The sequence below is a fragment of the Vanellus vanellus genome (genome assembly GCF_965231255.1).
Source record: "Vanellus vanellus genome assembly, chromosome: 8".
NCBI lineage: Eukaryota > Metazoa > Chordata > Aves > Charadriiformes > Charadriidae > Vanellus > Vanellus vanellus.
In genome coordinates this window covers 27200534-27222328 of record NC_138913.1, presented here as the reverse complement: position 1 = coordinate 27222328, position 21795 = coordinate 27200534, and the positions used below count along the sequence as shown (strand labels likewise).

At 44.3% G+C, this 21795-nt stretch overlaps 1 protein-coding gene across 2 annotated transcripts in view; it reads left to right on the top strand.

Moving 5' to 3' along the window:
• Positions 1 to 1284: 1284 nt before the first annotated feature.
• The window catches only part of DGKD (diacylglycerol kinase delta), a gene marked incomplete at its 5' end in the record, with an annotated part of 58898 nt that continues 38387 nt past the window's right edge, over positions 1285 to 21795 (top strand). Inside the window, 3 exons of one of the 2 annotated variants that reach the window (XM_082487289.1) lie at positions 1285 to 1452; positions 17250 to 17360; positions 18187 to 18267. In XM_082487289.1, coding sequence (XP_082343415.1) covers positions 1285 to 1452; positions 17250 to 17360; positions 18187 to 18267 — 360 coding nt within the window. Of the gene's footprint in view, positions 1453 to 14183; positions 14211 to 17249; positions 17361 to 18186; positions 18268 to 21795 lie in introns of those variants that run through there. The other variant, XM_082487290.1, reaches the window with a different exon arrangement.

Below are 21795 nucleotides of genomic sequence, written 5' to 3'. Positions count from 1 at the left end.
GGGGACAGTGTGTGACAATCTTCCAGTCTTGCCTGGAAGTGTGGCTTTCTCCACAGAGGTGTTTCCTTCAGCATTCCTGGCTACTGGACCTGTAAGTATGGGACTAGCAAACTTAGAGGCCTTTTTTTCTTATATGTCAGCCATATGAGGCACCTCTGTCACTGCCTCACGTTCATCTGTGGTGATGACTTTTGTAAGCTGTGTAATAAAATCGCAGTGCGCCGTGCTGTGCAGTGGGGAGGAGTCAAAACGGTTATTAAATCTGTTCTTTTGCCTGGGCTTAGGAAAGCACTTTCAGACATTGACTGTTTGTTTAGCCTGTGCTGGACGTTTGCTAATTAGCTGAGAGAGAGAGTGCTTTCTGCTGGCTCCTTCAGCTCCCGTTCCTCTGCCCTTCAGTCAGCAGACAAGAGGTCTCTAGCTGGAACTGTTTGCCTCTTATCTTTCCTTTCTTCTGGTTCTGGTGTGACGCTCGCTGGTCTTCCACCGAGTCAGACCTGCAGCCTGCTAGTCGTGTTTACGGCTGCAGGAGAGCGGTCCGTTTCCTGACCCTCTGCCTTTGATGTGGAGGGACTCCATTTGCGGAAAGCCTGCCAGCTCCAGCGGAGGGATGCGCTCCAGTAGCGATAGCATCTCTGAAACTGCTGCTTTTGAACAGAGCTTTTGTCAAATATGTGGCCTCTGTGCTTTAGCTGTCTGCTGACGGGACTGGTTTGGTGACAAATGCTTTTCCCTTGTGCCTACTCGTGGAATCCCGGCTGGAACGCTCCCTGCTGTCCCGTAGCTGGGGCCAATGGGGCATGAGAGAAACAGGGGCTGCAGGGCCCAGTTAGGCTGTGCTAACGGAGCCCGTGAGGAATGGCGTGTGTGGGGAAAGGCGAGTGTTTTCTGTACTGATAAATAAAGTGGTGTTTGGCAGCAGGAGCCTGCTCTGGTGCTGAGAGAGCAGCAAGCTCCACAGGGGTGTGTAAGAAGGAGCAGGTGCAAAAGTGCCTTTCCGTGCCGGAGGGTTGGGGTACGACCCCCAAACTTTCAGGGGGGTGCTTGGACCGAGCAGTGTGAACGACGCTCGGGTGGCACTGCTGCCGTGGGTCCGTGAGAGGGGAGCCCGCGGGCCGGGGAAGGCAGCCCCCCTCCCCCCCTCCTCGCCTCAGCGGTTCCCCCTCAGACCCGCGCCATCGGCCGCGGCCGCCGCCAGGGGGCGCCGCAGGGGCGGGCGGGCGGCTGTAGAGCGCGGCGCGCGGCGGGAGGGGGCGCCGGCCGCGCCGCCCCGCACCGTGCAGCATGGCGGCGGCGGGCGCCGCGCAGCCCCAGGCCGGGGCGGTCGCCGCCGCCGCCGCCACCACCAGCGCCGCGGCGGAGGAATCGTCGGACAGCGAGCCGGAGCAGGAGCCGGGCTCCCCGCAGAAACTCATCCGTAAAGTCTCTACGTCCGGGCAAATCCGCCAGAAGGTGCGTGCGGGGGCCGCGGGCCTGGCCTCGGGCTCCGGCAGCGCTGCGGCCGGCTCTGCCTCCGCGTCTCCCTCAGCGCCTCCGCCGCCTCCCCCTCCCGCCCGGCACGGCCTGCGCCGCCGCCGCCGCGGGGAGCGCCCGCCGGCCACCCCAGGCCGCCCCTATGGGAGTTGCCGAAGACCCCTCAAGCCTCCCTCGGGGGTTTGCTGGGGACTCCCTGAAGCCCACCCCTCAGGGAGCTCCCAGCGATTTCCCCCCCACACGCCCTGCTCCACAGGGACGTTGTGGTGACGGCCCCCCACGCCCCTCAGGGACCTGCCGGCGACCCTCCAGACCGCCCCTCGGGGACCCGCCGGCCATTCCCACAACTCCCCCCTCACGGACTCGCTGGTCACCCCCCAAACCGCTCCTCAGGGACTCGGCCGTTTCTGCGCCCCCCGTCCCCAACCGCCCCTCAGGGACTTGCCGGAGATCCGCCCTCCCTCCTCCCCCCTCCAAAACCGCCCCTCAGGGACCGCCGGCGACCCCTGAACCGCCCCTCTCCCCCAACAGCTTTTCATGGACTTGCGAACTCCTAAATGCTCCTCAGGGAACCCCATAGCACTGTTTCCTGGGTGCCTGTCAATGGCTGCCCCCTAAATGTCCTTCAGGGTCTGCCAGCGACCCCCGAACGGCCCCCAGGGCCTCCTGGAATTGTCTCCAACCACCCAGCAGGTACCATCCCCAAACTGCCTCTCTGAAGCCATGTAGGAACCTCCCCAGTAGCCCATCTTAGGCCACCTTCTTCCCAGTGCCCAGGTTCAGACCTGCCAGGGAGCCTCTCTGTCCGAATGGTGAAGAGTGTGCCCAGGCTCAGCAGGACCCTGTCTTACCTCTTTCCTTCCTAACTCTCCCCCTGTAATATTTTCTTGGAGTCATGGAAGTCAATTTTTAGCTCCTGCTCCCTGATACTGCCCCGCATTACCTGATATTTGAGCTCTAAGGACATCCTGTCCCTTACCACCCCTTGAAGTGGCATCTCCCCCTTTTTCCCCCCATCTCGGAGTTGCCAGGGGCTCTCTCCTGCCTTCCCCGAGGGCCCCCGCACAGCCCAGCCCAGCCCTATCGCCCTGTTACTTTGTGCCCTCCCACATTACCACTTTCCTAACCCCCCTCCTGTGGCCCTGTTGGACATGGCACAAGGCATTGTCTCATGTTCAGAGCTCTGTGCTCTGAAAGGTCCAGCCTGCGCTGGTGTCCCCTACAGTTTGTGCCTCCCTCAGCATCCTTCCATCATTTTCATGGTTGCATCCCAATTTTCCCCATCTTGTACTATGCTATTTTTCCTTTCTTGTAGCCATGCGGCAATGTTTAGCCTCCTATCTGCTCAAACAGTGATCTTATGACTGGTTAGTCTTTGTTCCCAGCTTTTTCTGCCCTGCTTCGCCTGCCTGGTCAGGTAACGATCCTTTCCAGCCTGATTCTCTTGGCCCAGTCAGATTTTACCCCTCTGTGGCTTGTTCTGGAACAGTAATGCCATTTTAGGGGCAGTAACAGTATTCTGCAACAACTGTAGTTCCTCTGTATTGTTACTGTAAGAGAAGATGCAAAGATTTCCTTCAGCTGTAGGCTAGGAACCACCCACAGGGAGTTGCCGCCTTCTGTACTATTTTTACTATAGCTGCATGATTTTTCTTTGTAGCTGTTAAAGTCCTGTATAACTCAAGGACAGACTCAGAGAATTATAGAATTGTTTAGGTTGGAAGGAACCTTAAAGATAATCTAGTTCCAACCCCCCTGCCATGGGCAGGGACACCTCCCACTAGACTAGGTTGCTCAAAGCCCCGTACCGGCCTTGCTTATCTTGTATTCATAGCAAAGGAGAGTAAATGTCTCTGCATAATGCAGCGTCTGAAGCATTATTCGTAGGGATCTTCTTTTCTGCTGGCTGGTTTGCCCTGCTTTCAAACACATAACGTATCATCATTCTGCTGCTTGTCATCATTTTGCTATATTGGCCCCAGTTCCAAAAGATCTCGTGACAAAGTGTGGTCATACATGAGGACCGTGTGCTCACTTCATTACGCATGGCTGGGCTGCTTCCTCTGTCTGCAAAGTGCTGCTTACACCATCACTCGCTTCTTGAATTAAGACACTGAGGGTCTGGGCTGCATGAGTGAGATGGTGCTTTTGGCCACAGCAAGAAATGATGAAGCCCTCTAAGTGGGTTGATGTTCAGTGTATCAAGCAGATCTCAGCCGGGCTGTAGCACCAGATGACCTGATCTAGTCTGTTAAGCCGCCATGAAAATATTAGCCTTTTGGGATCTTTTCCCGCACACAGGGTGCTAAATTTTAGAAATCTGTCTTGCTGGAGATTGGGTGTACCTAGTGATTTCTCCATACCACTTGTGGCAGGGGTCCTATGTGAGAAGGGAGAAAGGATGCCATAGTTAGTCTTTAATATCTACGTGGTGGTGTCTGTGATAAGAGCTAGGACATTAACTTTCTCAGCGCTAGAGTGGGAACTCTTGCTTGCAGTAGGGTGTAAAAGATGCTAAGGTAAAAGGTGCATTGGATTTTACTTTTGTTTGAGCATAGCAGAACACGTCCCCATGTCCCTACTTAATCATTTGTCCTGTTTTACATCACTTCCTGCGTCAGCATCGCTGGAAAAAGCCTAAACCAGCCACTTGTACTATGTGAACATAAACATGTTAAGAACAGGGATTATAAACAGATTGTCTACAGCTATTAAGCCTCCTGTGTGTTAATCTGCAGAAGACCTTCAACTAAACAGTGTCAAATTTTCTAAGTAAGACCAGGTATTATGATATCAAGGATTGATTTGTTCTGTTGCTTGTTGACATCTTTTTGTTTTATACTCATCTTTTTTGCATGCTGCTCTATGTGTACTTTTTCCTTGCCCTAAGGGCAAGGAGCAAAGACAACTTTGTGAGTAATCATAGTTCTGATGAGACTTTGAGGAGCTTGCTTCCTGTGTAAAGGCAGATCTAATTTTGAATTTGTCTATTGAATGACAGAGCCGACTACCATGAGCTGTAGAAGCTGTTGGACAGGTCCATCAGAGTGGCAGTAAGGGATGCAAGCAGACTTTTATTGTGCCCTGAGGATATAAATCTCTTCTAACCACATCTTTTTCTGTAGTTAGCTGAAGACCATGCCTGTAAGTACAGTTAAATCACCATGGAAGCTTACTGTTACGACAGCTTGAGTGCAAAGTCTGCTGTAGCCATGGAGTTCTTCTGAACTGGCTTGTTTGTCACAGTCACAAACACATTGAAGATATGTGTTCCTTCCTCTGGTCCTGTCATCTGTTTTCCCAAGAAACACTGTAAAATTAAGCTGCTTGCTTACAAGACCATAAAACTTCAGAGAACTTGTTTCTGAACCCACAGGTTGCCCAACTGCATTTGACTGAAACACATCGGTGTGGTTGTACTGTAGGGCAAAAAGAACTGTTGGATGTATAGGTACTGTGACTTTGACATGTCAGTGCCTGAAGGTAAATCATAGCTAATGTTGGTTTAGCTGAAAAGTCTGTCCCTTGTGAAGATACAGAGCAGGGGAAGGGGGAACAGAAAGCTAAGTGTTTGGAACGTGAAGTAATATGTTTTAATGTACTTATTTGTTCTTAGGTAGAAAGAATTCTTGAGGAAGAGAAGAAGGTGTAAGAGAAGTATGTTTAGGAGTCTTAATGATGATTATTTTGGGGAAAGAAGAAAACCTCATATGATCAGGTATAGCTGGTAGTGTAACTGCTGTTGTCTCAGCTGGCAGAGTAGTAGAGGCTGCATAGAGTGCTTGATCAGCCATTTTGAGACCTGTCGGACTTGTACCAGCATCAGACTTCATAGTGTACTGCTTTTAGCCCCTCTCCTGGTGTCAGGCTGGCATTGGTGCAGCTAGAGAAACTGTTGGTCAACTAAGATAAAGTGTTTTTGAATGGATGGGAATTAGGAAAGTATTGAAATAAAATAAAAGAAGGATAATGTGTGTGAGGAGATGCAACAGCAGGAGCCTTGCTTCCCACCTAAGCAGTATTGAGGACTCTGCTGGAAGCAGCTGAAGTGGTAATATCTCAGTTGTCATCTTGGCATGGATGAAGACATAGTAATATCAAAAGTGGTCCTGGGAGATGAGGGCGTGAAACAGAGGAACACGGCACCTTTTATGAGCTCTGACAGTTAAGCACACTTCTTTCTTTGCACTCGGCCTTTCATTGCAAGCGTCGCATTACAAACCTCAGAAAGGAGGAGAGTGGACGAATAGCCCATCTTCTCATTTCATTCATCAGTTAGGTGTGATTTCCAGCACGCTAGCTTTGGTATGTTGAGATCTCCATTTGTTTACCAGACAGGATTTCAGCAGCGTCCTTGGATGTCATCAGGAGGACTTCTTGTTTAGACTAATTCAGTCTGACTTCTGTTTACTTTTATGAGCAATTTCTCTGTAATATTTTAGATTTTATAACCATTTATCGTTACTTTGAACTTTTTAAGACGTTTGCAGTATATGACAGGATTTCAGCAGCGTCCTTGGATGTCATCAGGAGGACTTCTTGTTTAGACTAATTCAGTCTGACTTCTGTTTACTTTTATGAGCAATTTCTCTGTAATATTTTAGATTTTATAACCATTTATCGTTACTTTGAACTTTTTAAGACGTTTGCAGTATATATTTCAACAGAGTTGCAAACAGAGCAAGCAGCTGTCTAGTTCCAGTAGCAGAGATCTGTCAGGTTAATTTATATTATGAAAAATAGGATAAATTTACTAGTACTAAGCTTTATGCTGCAGTGGACAAACTTTGTTCAGTATCTGAACCTACTGAGTTTCCGATTTCTCTGCTGTGTAGCAGTCTGTGGTATAGATAACTTTCGCAGTATGGGAGGTTGTGATTCTCTTTCTGATTAGTACCTTTGAGGTCTAGGAGCCACCCTGAAGCATACAGGCAAGAAAAAACAGGAGAAAGCAAAATATTTCTCCTCGTTTTTATGCAAGTCTCCAGAGCAGACTAAACTGACTTCTCAAGATTTATGGTAGGCAACATGAGCAATTGAAGAAAGCTCATCTTATTTCTTCTTGTATTGCCTCATAGATAAAGTGTCCTTTTTATAGGTAAAGAAGTGTTATTTTTATTTCTGGAGTGCAAATGTTTTAAGGTTTCTGAGATGAGATTAGAGTGAGAAAATGGAGAAGTTTATTAGTTTGATACAAGTATTGAAAGAAGTATTATTATGAGAAGCAAAGCATTTCAGTAAAAAGGCAATGTAAAAGATATATGCAACAAGTGAGGGGGGAATTTTCAGGAATTTATGGCTTAATTCATGTTCTGTCTGTGGCATCTAACACATTAAAATGTCTGTCTGTTTTTGTTATGCTGCCTTCTAACAGGGTGTCTAAAAGAGGACATTTTAGGAGTTTCACATGTCATGAACTGTCACGGCTTGTGCAATAGTCCAGGTAGAAACTGGGAACACTTCACTTAAAAAGAGAGATGATTGTTGCAAAAGAGAAGCTCTTGTGATTGAATTGAAACTGAACATCTTGAGCACAGGTTTTAAGGACGTGAATTTTCTTGGATTAACACCACGAACAGACTAGTTCCTTCTCTGAGCACTAAGGAAGGGGTAGGATTTTAGGCCACGGTACATGGCTGTAAGAATATTTCTGTCCCTTAACTCAATCTACATTGTTTTGCATGCTCTTCAGGCTCATCTGTTCTGACAAAATTTGGGAAGTCTCCCAGTGCTATGTTACCACTGGTGTACTGTAGGTTTGCCTCACTGCTGGAGAGTTTTGGATGCTATGTGAAAGCAACAGCTGTTACTTCCTTTTTTAAAAAAAAAAAAAAAAAAAACAAAACAAAGCACAAAACCACACACACTTGTAGCTTTTCTCATTCCTTCTAACTATAGTTCAGGTTCCAGGAACTAAAGAGCTAACATTAAACTTTTGCATGTTTTGAGAACATGGATTTACTGAGACCACATTGCTAAAAAGTACATTGCCAGACAAGTAATTGTTCTCTCAAATAAAATTAGAGACAAAATAAAATGGGTGTTAAAGGGGTCTTTTTTAAAAAATAAAACTAAGTCAAATATTTAGAGTATTTCCCTCTACCCAAAACCTGTTGTTACAAAAAAATCATTGATGTTTTACTTCGGAGGAGTATTAGATCATAAATGAAAACTATAAATGGAAACTATAAAATGTCTATCTCCAGATTACCTGATTAGAAAATCCAGTATACCATGTAAAACACTGCATAACTTTCCTTAATTCCAAATCCAATGTGATTCTTTCTAAAATCGCAGATAAACCTGCATACTTAAGAGAAAGCAGAAGTGAGATAAAGAGAGATTTTTGTATTCCTTATTTTCTTAAAAGCTTAAGGTTTACGCTAGGTAGTGTCACAGCAGCATCGGAAATTTCAGGGAAAAATACTGTCCAAGTGAAAAGCACCTGCCTCTTGGAATGTGTTTTTTCAAGATTTCAAATGCAGAAGCCATTATTTAACGGAATTTTTATTAACTCTCCACTTAAACCATTTGTTCCCCACTTTTTCCCCACTAAGTGGTTATTGTTTCTTGTTTCACTAAGAATTTATGTAAGCGTCTCTTAAGGAAAGAAGATGCTTCTGTTTGGTTCTGCAGCCCTGCAGGACAATTAACCAGGGACAGTTCAGCTTCAGGCAGACAAATAGCTGAGGCAGCAGCAGTGATCCACATCAGCTGCCATCTTTCGTGGTCCCTTCTCACACACTTTTATGTAAGGCGCTCGGGAAAGTAACAAACTTATTGTGTGCATGCCTGGTTCAGCAGTCTGCACCTCCACTTCCAGTCCAGTGCTTCCACAGGGTATGGCACTTACTGTCTGTGGTCCCTGCGCTACACCTGCACAGGAAAGCAGTTATACAGAGCAGGAGGTCCAAAGCCTGCTGCCCACCTTTCATCCAGAGAGGAAAAAGGTGGCTTGCCTGGCTAAAAGATTAGTAATTGATTAATATGTGATTACTCCATTTGGGTTTAGAGGAAATATTTTTATTTCCTCGCAGTCTCATTGCTAAGTTGGAAAGCTTTACATCTGATACTTGTTCTGATGTTGTGGTTTGCTTTTTTTGAAAAAGGAAACGCCGTCTTGATTACATAATGTTTGCATCAAGCACGTTGTATTTAAGTCTTGCAAGTTTTAATAAATTTAGCCACGTAATATTCTAGCGAGGAGAGGCGATACCACCTCGATTTCCCATGCAGGGAATTGAGATCCACACTACTTGTATGAAACGCATAAAATCGCACAGGGCATCCCCAGGGGAACTGAGGCAAGTATCGCAAGCTAGGGGGTGATGTCTTGACTCGGACAGCTGCCTTTGCTTGTTCTTGAAAGACAGAATTGTGGCTGATAAAATAGAGAGGGCGTGTTGCCTGCTTTTCAAACCGCTGTCTGCTGAGGCAAGTCAGAGCACTCTTTCTGAATGTGTAGATGTATTGCTGAGATTTTATTAAAAATCAGTGTTCTGGGAACTCATGCCAGCCCCTTCTGTTCTCTTTAGCTGAAAGTTAACAAAACGGTGTTCCCAGGGCTGTGCTAATCTTCCTTGTTGTTACTGGTGCTGATCAAGATGTCTTGGCATGGTCAAAGGTATTTGCAGGACATTAAAACAGGGAAAATGGAAAAACAAATTAAAAACTTTGGAGTATCCTTTAAAAACGATGTTAAATGGATGAGGAAAAAAAAACTTAAAAGCATAGGTTGTTTAATACATAAATATGGAAAATCTGATAAGGACAATTGTTACAGATGAGATAAAAATAAATTCTAAGATACCTTAAGTATTAATTAAATGGCCGAAGGCCAAAAGCTGCTTTCTACTCTCAACAATGTAATCCCATTGGAATACCAGTTGAAGTAAAAGGATCAGGATTTGGCCCTACATCTACCAGTCACTACCAAATAAGGCTTCTTGCAGAATTCAGTAGCAGAGTTGATGGGAATCCAGACACAGTGGGAGGAAGCTGTCGTTCTCTCAGCCTCCTCGACACAAGGGCAAAGGATTCAGTTTTCTTCCTCAAGGTATAACTTTCACTTTCCCATGTCCTGAAGTTCTCGTACCAGTGCTTTCTGCTGGCTTTTCCTTCCTACTTGGCCAAGTTCTCCATGACATTTAGCAGTATGGGAAGGATGGGGTGGTTATGATTGCGAGGATGAGATCCGCAGCTGTATTCTGGATGTGCTTTCCCTTATGTTCGCTGTTCTCGTAATAGCACCGATCGCGCCTTCCCAGCCTGACACTCTTATATCAAATGGCCCTGACATGCCGCTATGGTAAGTGCCTGGCTCATTCTACCAGCTGGTGAAGTGGATGGGCGGGCTTAGATGGGCAACAGCACTTTTTGGTAATAACTTGGCTCTCTGAGTGAATAAAAGTGTTATTTAAGCTCTAGTGATACAGGCTGTAGCATTAGAGGGTTCTGTGTTCAATGCAGTGATTTACAATGAGGTTGTATTGCTGAGTTTCAGCAGCAGGGCAGTGCGCTTCTGAGTTAATACAGGGGAGTCTGCCGTGCTGGTGCGTAGCTGTGTGACAGGCATATCTCAGCGCTGAAGGTTTCACAGCAGGTAATGTGTTTTGACATTTTTTGTGTATGGGAAAAATGCCCTAAGGAAGGGGTGTAGTTGTGTATGTAATTTAAGATGGTAGAAAAAATAACAGCATATTTTTCATGTAATGTGTAAAGTTCATGTTTAATTAGTACCCTTTAAAATTTTTCTCCATTCCAAAGTTTTCAGGTGGCTTTTAAACTGTTGCCTTTTTGGCTTTGGTTATCTCTCTGGGTGGATTTGAGCCCTTATCTTCCAGCTTTGTTATAGTTTGCTGAGATGACTTGAGCTTCGTGCTCAATTCTCCTCTTTTGATAAATGGGTTTGGGAAGGACGCCTGGAGCCTATGGAAAGCATACTGAAGGCTTAAGCAGCTAGCGTGCCAGGAGTTGTCCAGCTACTAACTCATCCTGAATCAGAGTGTACTGGTATGTTTTTCATTCTCTCTTCTAAGTAGCTGACCAGAGTATTCATCTATTTTAAGTACTTTGCTCAGAGCTCTCTAACTGAGCTCATTTTACCAGGGAGCTGCGTGATGATATGCTGGTATGTTGTATTTCCTTTCCCATATACGTGCAAGCTTTCTGCATGCTTTCCAATTTGTTTTTCTTTGTTAATTTTTTCATTTTAGCTATGAGTGCTTGTCCTTTTAGAAGAGAATTGTTCACAATAGTAGCAGCTGAACGTGGTATTGGAAAGAAGCTGGTTCAAAGACCTATTCTTTGTTTACTGGCTGCAGCATTATGGAAGAATGAGGTGTTTGAACATTTGTTTATCTGTGCCAAGGCAGATGCTCTAACTCAAGCCCCATTTCAGTATTTTATTTGATTCAAACTCCTGTTTTTCACTGCTGGTCCGCAGAATAAGCTTGCATTTCCTGTTGCAGTGCCATCTCAGCTACATGATCAACAACGGATCGCTGCATGCTGCTCTAAATTCTACTTGTCTTAGTAGTTGCAGAGAGGCTGTAGCAAGAGCTATCGGCCGAGCTCACCCCTAGTCTCTTACTGGGTACGCAGAGTTCAAGTAACACTGCAGAGCTGGAGCTTAGAGAAGAGGGGGGATAGGGAGGATGGTTGTTAGGGGAGATTTTGCAGGTTCTCCCATGTTGTTATACAGAGATCCGTGCTGTAACCTGATATGAGTGCTTCCCAGTTTATAAGGCATAGGTTATTAAAACAAAATGGTATTAAACAATGTACACTAAAAGCCTAGACAGTACCCCCTTCATCAGTGGAGAGCTCGGCTTCTGTTACTGGATCATTGACTCGCAACCCTAGCTTCTATTTTGACATTTGATTCCTGTGGCTGACCTCTGATTTTCCTTTCTTTTTTCCCCTCTTCTGGTGTCCTTTTGTTGCAGTCAGTTCAGATGATGTCTTGTCCTTTTCATACCAGTGGAAGAAATCCCAAACAGCACTATGCAACCTGTAAATTTCTTGTCCTCCCCTATAGACTTGTACGGCTGGCTGTGTGTCCTGTACTCTAGAATTGCTTTACTGATCCAGGTTTCCCCCCTTCAAGCTTCCTGGAGTTAATTTGCAGGGTGTGACCACTGTCTGGTGGAAGGATGTTGCTCTCGGATTAGCTTGTTAACCCTGAGCCTTTTGACCTTTCATGTCTTGTTCTACGGGGTTGGTTAGATTTATTCCTGTACTTTCTTTGTTGGATTTACTGTATTTCACTTGATTTCTAAATAATTATTAGTTCCATATTTATGACCACAAAGAGCTTTTATGAAACCAGCTACTAAAACTGTTTTACCCACAAGGTACAGCACTCCAGATTTGTACCTGCCCTAACATGGCAAAACTATCTTGACCTGTTACAGTGACTGCAGTTCTACTCCCATCTTTTTTGCCACAGCTCACTCGAAGTCAGTGACTAGATGAGGTTGGTTTGGTCCCTGGGGATCAACTGCCTGTAAAATTCCTTAGTAAGCATATATAAAGATAGCCTGTCAGTTCCGCATATGCTTTTTCATTTTGCTTTCTCCTTCTCTGTGCGTTTAGTGCTTTCTTTAGTCAGTTATTTGTTGTTTGGCATCAGCACCCTGCTCAACGTTTTATAGTACGTACAAATAAAAACACTCTGTGCCCTGAAGTTTTTACATTCTGAAGACACATGGAAAACAGAGAAATCCAGATGTTGAGAACTTTGGGATTCTTTAGTTGCTGTTGAGGTAGTTTTGAATTATTTTGCTTTCACCTTGTATACAGTTCTTTTTCTGCGTTGGAAAACAATATCAGTGGAGCAAAATTCTTGTTTCAGATGTGCTGCACTGAATAACTGCCCCTAAGAATATGTCATGATCTCAGCTGTAAAACAGGTTGTATTGTTCTTTCTCTATATCGAACGCAGTTTGAATCTGCCCTGTGCCAAAGGACACTTGCCAGCCTGACAGCTGGGTTGATAGTTGCCTTCAGTCTGGCTAATAGGGTCTTGATTTCCAGATTAGGAAATTAGTTATATCAAGAGCCCTATTTCCAAATGGGGCAGGAGGCTTAAGCTTCAGGAAGGGATGGGCTGCTCCTATGTTTCATATAGTGAGCAGGAGAAAAAGCAATGTGCTCTGAAAGCAGCTGAATTCTGATGTGATTGTCCTTAATGTTTTACTAGAATCATTCACATTATCAGTATAGAAAGCATTTAATCTGTGCTCTCTGATTTCCTGATGTGGGTTACTGGGTACTGTACACAGACACTTCAGACAAGTAATGCTGCAAAAAATACAACCATGTCTTACTGGTTTTGTGAATGACTACTGTTAATCGTTTGGCTTCTTGTTCTTACAAGGTGGGACTGTATGAAGGGAAAGCACTGAAGCACAAGGCTCTCCCTGTCTTAAGTCCTTATTTTGAGTCCTTTAAGTTGTTTGAAACCATTCCCATTGAGGTCAGTGGCAAAACTTTTCTTTTGTCAGTTCAGGATTAGGCCTAAACCCTGCACCTGTTTTGACAGAAGAAATCTGAGAACATATTATTTCTCTTCCTAAGTGTCAGATTTTAAAAGGGGATGTGTTGCGGGGAGGGTTGTCTATTGCTTGCTGTGAACTGAATTTTTTTCTGCAGGAAGTTGCTTTTCTTCAAGGCCAAAGATAAATAGTGAAATGCTAGAAATTTCCTAGGCCCTGCCTTTTATCTGTCTAATCGTGTTCTTTGCAGAGATGCTTAAGACTCTCTGCTACATACAGTGGTGCTTTAAATTGTCAGTTTGTTCAGTAACCTTCTGTACACTGTTTTGTAATATGATAAAAGGGGGGCACAGTTGAAACTAGCAGCACATCTATTTAGGCTTGATCCAAGAAGATACTTCATTTTCACGGTGTTGTATGGAGTGCCATGCCATAGGACACCATGCTGGAGAGAAGCTCAGCCGGGTAGAAAGCAGTCTGGATAGTTCCATCACAAACAATTTTATATTTATCCTTGACAGGATGCATATAATCAAACCTCATGATGTTTCAGGGCAGTAGCTTTTCCCATAGGATCCAATATATGACACTAAAAACAGATTTAACTCTCTTTTTTTGTTATGGTGTAAGTAATTTCACTGTTGTCTTGATGAATTACATGGCTATTAATCTGATCAGAGTAGATCTTCAATTAAAAAAGCTACAGAGAGGCTGGTGAGCAGAAATAACTTTAGCCCCCCCCTCCTTTTATTTCATTTGATATCACTTTGCTGTCAGGTCCTTTCCCCAGTTAATTTTCTTCAGCTGCATTCCTCTGCAAGTAGCAAGTCCTTTGGCTGTAAAATTAAAATAGTGGAGGAGAAAGGCAGCGATGTCTGAATCATTTTATAAAGTCATCTTGATCTTATCTCCAGCCCTTTCCGCCCAAACCCACCAAACTCTTTACTGAGCTGTGTGCCTATAAATAGAACAGCCGCTCTCGTGCAGAGATGGGCAGCTCTGAACCAGAGCCTTGTTTTCTCTGAGCAGTGCATGCATGCGAGAGCTCGCTTCTCACTGGCCTTCCATGTCTCACTTACGTAGCCGTGAGGTTTTCTATAGATAGAGGCTGGCAAATGACAGAAACTGCGGTTTAGGGAGGGGCAAGGTGACCTCTGGGATTGTTGCCTTTTGGTTAAAAAAAAAAAAAAAAGGATTCTGTTTAAAAGAGGAATGGAGGAATGCATGTCTTGTGCAGAGGTGAGTGAGCCCTGCCGAGGTGAGGGAGCCGCCCGATGTGCGGCACTCGGGAGCCGAGCATGGCAGGTGGGAGCTGCAGTAGCTGAGGCAAAGCAGAGGTGTTATTTTGCTGAGGGTTACTCTCCTGGTGGGCTGGACAAAAGTTTGAGTGACCAGAGTGCTGCTGACCGAGCTTGGGGAGCGCGGGGCTCTGGCTGACCCCAGTTTATGCATATCAGTGAATACGTGTAGCAACAGATCTCTGAAATCTCCTCCTGCAAGTTGCTATTTTTTGATCAGATTCCTGGCTGAGTTGATATCTTAGAGTTTTGCATCCTGGGAGTCTTCCCCAGGATTTTTAATTCCTCTCTGATTTCAGTTCAGGGCTTTGCAGAATTCAGTAACTATCTTCTGTGTCATTTTTTAATTTTGTCCAAGGAGTGCAAAAGATCTCTCTGTGTTTCTGTCTTAATCTGGAAAATCTCTTGCTACTTTCTCATTTTCTTCCCTGTTGAAAGTGAACTGCAGAAATGTGTGTTTTCTTTAGCATGGTAATTTAGATGCTGTTTTTACATTCGTCTTTGATACTCAGGTGCTGGATGTTAAAGTAACTCATCAGATAGACATATATGTATTCTAGGAGGACTCCACAGAGTTGGGCAGTGCTATTTGTTCCACTCGGCAGCTGGGAGATGGTGACACGCAGAGTGAAAATTACTTTAATGGGGTCTCGTAAAATGTCCGTGGCGAAGTAGAAGCCTGAATGCACCCTTTCCAATTCCAGATGCATGCCTTGAGCTCTGGCCTCGGCTTCAGGGTTGTTTCAGCAAGGGATGCTGATGGGTCAGTCTTTGAACTCCGTTTTCTCCTACACTGAAGCTTCAGATTGAGATCATGGCTGAGTTTCAGATTCTTTGTGTAGCATCAGCTCTAAGTTAGTTTAAAATCTTGTTTCTGGGTATCACTATGTTGTGTTTAACTTCTGAACCCTAAAGCTGCTCCCATATGCCTTATGGCTTCTTATAGTGTATTCCTACTGCTGTGTTCCTGCCGTGACTTGTGGAAAGTGGGTTCCAAGGTGTCTGTTAGCCACTGCTTCAGAGCTGTGGGGAGCTGGTGAGGCAGATGGCCATTTTTCGGTACAAGCTTAGTCTTTGATTGTGCATTTTCATTATCTCTTCATTCTGCTGAAAATACCGTGGAGTTTGACGATTCCTGATTGAACCAGGCACACTAAGTTGGTGTTTGCCTGAGCACTGACAGGTATTTCTGCCAGTGTGCAGGTGGCTTTGTGAAACAGAGCACTGGGAAATAGTGAACTTTGGGGTTCAGTAGCCTCAGAGTCGGCTAGGTCCCGGGCTCCCAGGTAGATGATGTTTCTTTTGGACGAGATAGGGGAGCTCTCACCCTTTTCTCTTTCCCAACGGACCGTATATAGTGGTTCCTGTGGCTGGTGGCTCTCTTTCAGATCTGGGGGTACGTGGGAACCTGCTCTTCCCCAGCTGATTTGTGTGTAGAGATATCATCATGGTGGTCCAGGCCCTGTGATCTCTTGGGCCAGTTTGAGGATGGCTCAATCTGGTGAGAGAGGAGCATGTATTGTCAGACGGATGTTTCTTCTTATAGTCAGCATTTTTTTCCAAGTGCTTTTTGAGGAAACTTTGAGCTTGGCAAGGGCCAGTGTGTGTGGAAAGTATTAAAATCTGCAGCTGTTTCAAAAAGGAAAGACCCACATTAGAAATATATATAGCATTTTAAAAGCAAGTTTAGTGCCCTGGAAAGGATTTCTAAAATGAACTAAACCCTGTGGATCAGCAAGAGTATTTATTCTGTGCTCTGTAGTAGCCTGGCAGTGTACATGTAATACTGTGTTTCTAATTAATTGATACTCTGCAGTGACCTGACTTTGTTACAGAACTGAGTTACACTGAGACCTCTGGTATGTTAAAGCTGTGTCATTTTCGTTCCATCAAGATACAGAATAACCTGTCTTACAAGATTGTCGGACCATTTGTTTCCTGTGTTTTAACTGTGTGTTTATCGCATTGGGCTTTCTTGGCAAGCAGTGGGATCCTGGGGGCTGTTTCTTGGGGAGAGAAGTAGGTTCCTTGTGGTACTGAGGCATGACAGCGCTGTTTGCAGTTCCTGGGCAATATCTTCAGTCAGTAATTTGGGGCTGAACCCTCAGCTCTGACTTTTCTGCCTTTTGTCTTTCTAAACTGCAGGTTTTGAGATTATTTTCATGTAGCTGTCGGTATTCAAAATCTCTTCCCAGCGAAGGAATCAAATGTATTTGTCAAAGTAGAATGAAGTGCATGTGGATTAAATACATACCTCTATGTATGCATAGTATGTGAGTGAGCATATGGGACTGTGTATGCTGGTATGTCAATCTAGTTATAAAGCAGTTAAAGAAAAAAAAAAAAGGCAGTGTGCGTAGACAGTTTTGGCACTCCAGCCCTGGGAAATGGCAGGCAGCCAGAGAGTACTGAGGCAGGGCCAAGACTATCTGAAGAATACCAAATGCTGAAGTTGGATATAGCTCCTTCTTCGCTCTAGTTTCACTCTTCACCCTGTGGGCCTGCAGCTTGCCAGCTCTGTGCCAGGTAGATGCTGATAATTTCACATGGCAGAGATCGAGATAGGGACAGATACACTGTGGTGTGTATGTGCTTGTCATCAAATGACAATTAAATGAAAGGCACAATTACCCACAACTGAAATCTGACCTCAGTGAGTTTAACTGTTACACTCCTCGAGTCATTGTTAGACTTTGAAATGCTCACTCAATCATAAGTTATTTATCTTCTTTGGTATCGTGATAGGACTGGAGACAAGGATAAAACCGCACCCCAGCGTGGATTATGCATTGTGATGGTTTAATCTTGTTAAATTTGCTCGCTTATGTAGAATGACTTTGTTAAGCACTTCCAGCAGAGGGCACTAAGATTATTGATCTTAAACTCCAGTCTTTTTTGGTACGGGTATATAGTGGGAGACCATAAAAGATGCCTGTAAATAAAATGCATGTTTCACCCCTCTTGCCTCTTTGTGTTGTAGACTATCATAAAAGAGGGGATGCTGATGAAACAGACCAGCTCCTTCCAGCGCTGGAAGAGACGATATTTTAAGCTGCGAGGACGAACACTCTACTATGCAAAAACTGCTAAGGTAAAGTCTTGGCAATACATAGGAGTCCAAGGGAAAAGTCAGTGGTGGAGTTTTTGGAGGCAGATGGGTGTCTGTGAGAAGGCAGCCCTCAGTAGAGGAAAAAGCACATGCTCTGAAAGCACCTCTCTTCAGGTTTTGTAGCTGCTGGAAGATCCCTGTGGTTTGCCTCACACTTGGAAATCCTTGGTTTTTAAGTAAAGCATCATGTGGACTCGTGATACTGTTTTTTTACTTATTTTTTTCCCCCTTGGTGCATTTTAGTAGGGAATGGGCTCTGAATCAATAGAAGTTGAAAAAGAAGGGAGAAGATATGAATGAAAAGAGGAAATGGAGGAGATAAGCAAGGCTAGAATTTATCAAATCAGAGCTGCCGTGCATCTGGTTTAGTACATTGATAGTCAACTAGATAGAAATCTGTCTCCTTTCACAAGAACAAAGTCTATAATTATTTTTTTTAAATAATCCTTTAATAAAAATAAAAGTCATTATGTTCACTGACTGAAGACAGGCAAGTGCGAGCCCCAGCGTATGGAACTGGACTTCTGAGTCCTTCATGTTGTTGGTGCTGGGTCTTTCCTTCAAATCACAAAAGGCTGTGACGGGGTGTGCTACACAGACATATTGGTATATCCCTTTAGGTCTGCTGCTTATACATGGGATTCAACAATTCAGGTTGCACGTGGCTCTGAGCAACCTGATTTAGTTGAAGATGTCTCTGCTTATTGGAAGGGAATTGAACTAGATGGCCTTTAAAGGTCCCTTCCAATCCAAACGATTCTATGATTCTATGAACAATTCATTGAGGCTTTGATTTTTTTCTTTCCAGTCCATTATTTTTGATGAGGTGGATCTGACTGATGCCAGTGTGGCAGAATCCAGCACTAAGAATGTCAACAACAGCTTCACGGTAGGATTTTTTGCATTGTTTTCTGTTTTTCTTGCATCTTTTCCCCACATCACTTTTCTTTTGCAGAGTTTAAAAACAGGTGAACAATCTTCACAGCCTCCTTCACTAAAAAAAAAAAAATATCTTAAACTTATTTTTCCTTACAACATCAGAACTGATTTCCACATACATGGGAAATACCTTGGGTTACTATGTATAGTGCTAAAACTTTGCATTCAGGGATTTTTTTACCTATAAGCTTGGAGGGTTTAATAGAATCCATTTACACAGTGGGACAGAAAAATTTGTTCTGCTGAGGGAGTTAGGGGTGATGTTGGTGTTTATGTTGGAAATCTTGCTAAAGGAATTTAGTTTTCCCTTCAGGCCTTAAAATATGTAAACTTCTTTCTCTGACTTTATTTGTATGTGGCTGTATGTGTGTTTATATATGCACACTATATATAGTGGCAAAGCAAAAGGAGGACGAAAAGAAGTTACACAGAAATAACTGGAATTGGTTTAGTATACGTGCTAAATATTCGCAATCTGGAAATGTGATGGTGTCAGTATTGGTGATGTATTTCTGAGGGGCAGGTATTCCACAAGCTCCATTTTGGGGAAAACACCTGGTGTGCAGAAAAAAGCCTTTAACAGCAGCTGTGGAGGGCGAGTGTTGAGCAGCAGTGTGAGCTTCGGAGTTGGCTAACAGCATTATCTCCATGCAGCCCCCAAAGGGCTCAAAAGGAAGGAGAGAGGAGGGTGTGGAGAAAGGAGGCAGTCTTGGTCTAAGGCAGGGTGGAGGGAGGAAGCTGATCCTGTAGGATGGTGACCTGCAGGTGGTGACGAAGACTGAGCAGTGTACCTTGCGCTGCAGCAGTAGTGACCCACTGCTTTAAACAGCTAGCAAAGGATGTTTCTGTTACGTAGCTGTAAATTTTTGCTATTTCAGTACCTGCGCAAAGCAGCTATGGTGCCCACCCTATGTCCAGATGAAACCCCAACACTTCCTCCAAGTTTGAAAACATTTTCTGCATTCATAATTGGACGAGTAGGAGGACATTTGGGTCTGATAGTAAATATTAATATCAGGTGTCAGTGTGTGTGCACAGAGAGAAGAATATGGCAGTCATTTCAGTAGGGGATACATTTTCAAGAGTGTGAAGTTATTTACCTGTTAATAAAGCATTTTTTTCTTGGGTCTTGCTTCAGTTTTCCCACGTGTAAATAAAGACTGATTTTTCAGGTAAACAAAGTACTGCTACTGTTTTGCTTATTATTATAGTTGGGAAAGATCTAATCTCCGTCAGGGGCACTATGTGTAGGGCCAGGAGGAAATAGTGTGTTTGCTCTCTCGGAGTCCAACAGTGAAGAGTTACTTCCATGACTATGGTATCAGGCTCTGCCAGTCCCTGCCTTCCCTAGGAGGTAAAGAGTACAGGATTACTTTGAGGCTTCAATAGCAGATACAGCTTGCGCTGTCTCCAGCTGATCACTGTACCATGGGGCTCAGGTAAACTTGATGAAAAACATCTCTTAATTTCTATCTACTCTTTCAATAGATGGCTTACAGAGGGGTTTGACTATGGTTTACCATGAGCTATAAAAATACTTAGAAAATCAGAAGGTTGCCTAGTCTTGCAGCTGTTTGGTCTGCCACATCAATACCGTCAGTGCTTTCGATTCCTTGCAGTCTTGCCATTTTCTCTTGGTTTTCTTTGAGAGCACTCTTTCCCCCTCTACCTCCCCAGCTCAGTTCCTTTCTAAAATTCAGAGTTCTTTGATGCATTGTTTTTCCTGTTTCAAATCAGTGGGACTCAATAGTGAGTTTTTACCCTAACTTGGAAATATCCAATATTTGTTGTATAGCAGAGACAGTTATTCTAGAGTTTTAGGTGTTCTGGTTTTCTTTTTGTTTCTGTGTTTTCTTCAATGGAGACTGGTAGTTTTGGATTTAATAAAGAGTGGTTTCTTTCTGAGGAAACTCATCTTTCTAAGCATCTATACTGCTTAATGTGTAGATTCTGGTCAGGTTGCATGAATGACACTCCTGAGGTACTAACAAAGGAGATAGGAAACAAAAACACTAGATAAACCACTCAGAGGAGCAAAGTGGATCCAAAGCAAGGAGGTAATAAGGGGTGACCAGTCAGAGGAGAGACTGGTGAAAGGGCAGTGAGGAGCACAGGGAGGCAGCACCACGAGAGAAGGAAACCAGAGCACAGAGCCAACAAAGATTATGTTGCATAAACAGAGGAATAAGGTTAAAAAATATAGCTGCCAGTAAACCTTTTACATGGGACGTAAGTCTGACAGCTAGTTTGCTTGCTGTCAGCAGGCAGGAGAGTGAGAAAAGTGATTATTAAGACGAAGACCTCTTCCTCTAAAAAGAAGAGCGTGTAATACAGGCTCCACTGTTGTTTACTTAGTTGATCTTGCATAGATTTCTTCAGTAAATGTATCCTGTTGGCAATGGGGACGATTTTCGGGACTGCTACCCAGAGTTAATGGATATGTGACTATAGCATGGGCTGGGAGCATGTGACTAGGGGCATCTTTTAACTTAAGACGTTGTACAGCTCCGTCCCCTGAGAGGTGTAAGGAAAAGCTTTATGTTTAGCTATTGTTCCTTTAGATCACGCAGTGTGGCTGCAGAGTTATTTAGCAGGAAGCCTCTGGGAACAAATCATATAACAACCCCACGCCAGGTCTCTCTTCTGTCAGGAAGACTGTAGATGTAATATTTGCTGGTTCTGTCACATCTCTGCAATCTCTGTCCTTCTGAGTTGTCTGTCTATGAGGTAAATTCTTCTCGGATGTCTGGGCTGTGACTGGTTCTTTCCACGTACGATCCCTTAGTACCTGAGTTATATGTAGATCTCTGACCAATGGATTTGGTTAGGACTGCTGTCTTTCACAGGGCCTTAGAGAGGATCTGTTGTGGTACAAACTCAATGATAACCATGTTGTCCTGGTACTTTAGACCCATTTATTTCAAAGAGAGTGGTCATCTTTTAGCCTGGATTCTTGCTGTCAGTGTGTGCCTACGTTTGTACTCCTTATGAAATAGAGATCCACAGCACTGGATGGGTGAGGTCAAAGCCTGACCCTAACTTCTGAGCAGAGCTTTCCCAGCCGTACCTTCAAAACCTCTTGTGATTTCTAAAAAGCAGATGATTTGGGATCACGCTGGGTACATTGGGTCTTCATGAAACTTCATGAATGAAACTGAATGAAACGTCAGCTGTTTCCATGAACTGTTTTTTCTTGGACACTGCAATTTCACAGTAACTTGATTGGTTGATGTGCCTGTCTAAAGCATTAACCTGCAGTTGCTCCAGGAGCATTAAAACAAAATACGTGATGAGGATGAGTTCCATACTTTGAACCTGGAGTAGTTGTTTCTCTGGATCATGCCAGGAAGCCTGGGCTTCGGAGATAATTCTCTTAAAATGACTGCTTTACCTGTGTCATGGACCTGAACCATCCAGTGTGCCCATTCTCTCCTACAAAGCCTGTAAGGTTTGGGGGGGCACCAGTCCCTCTATTGTC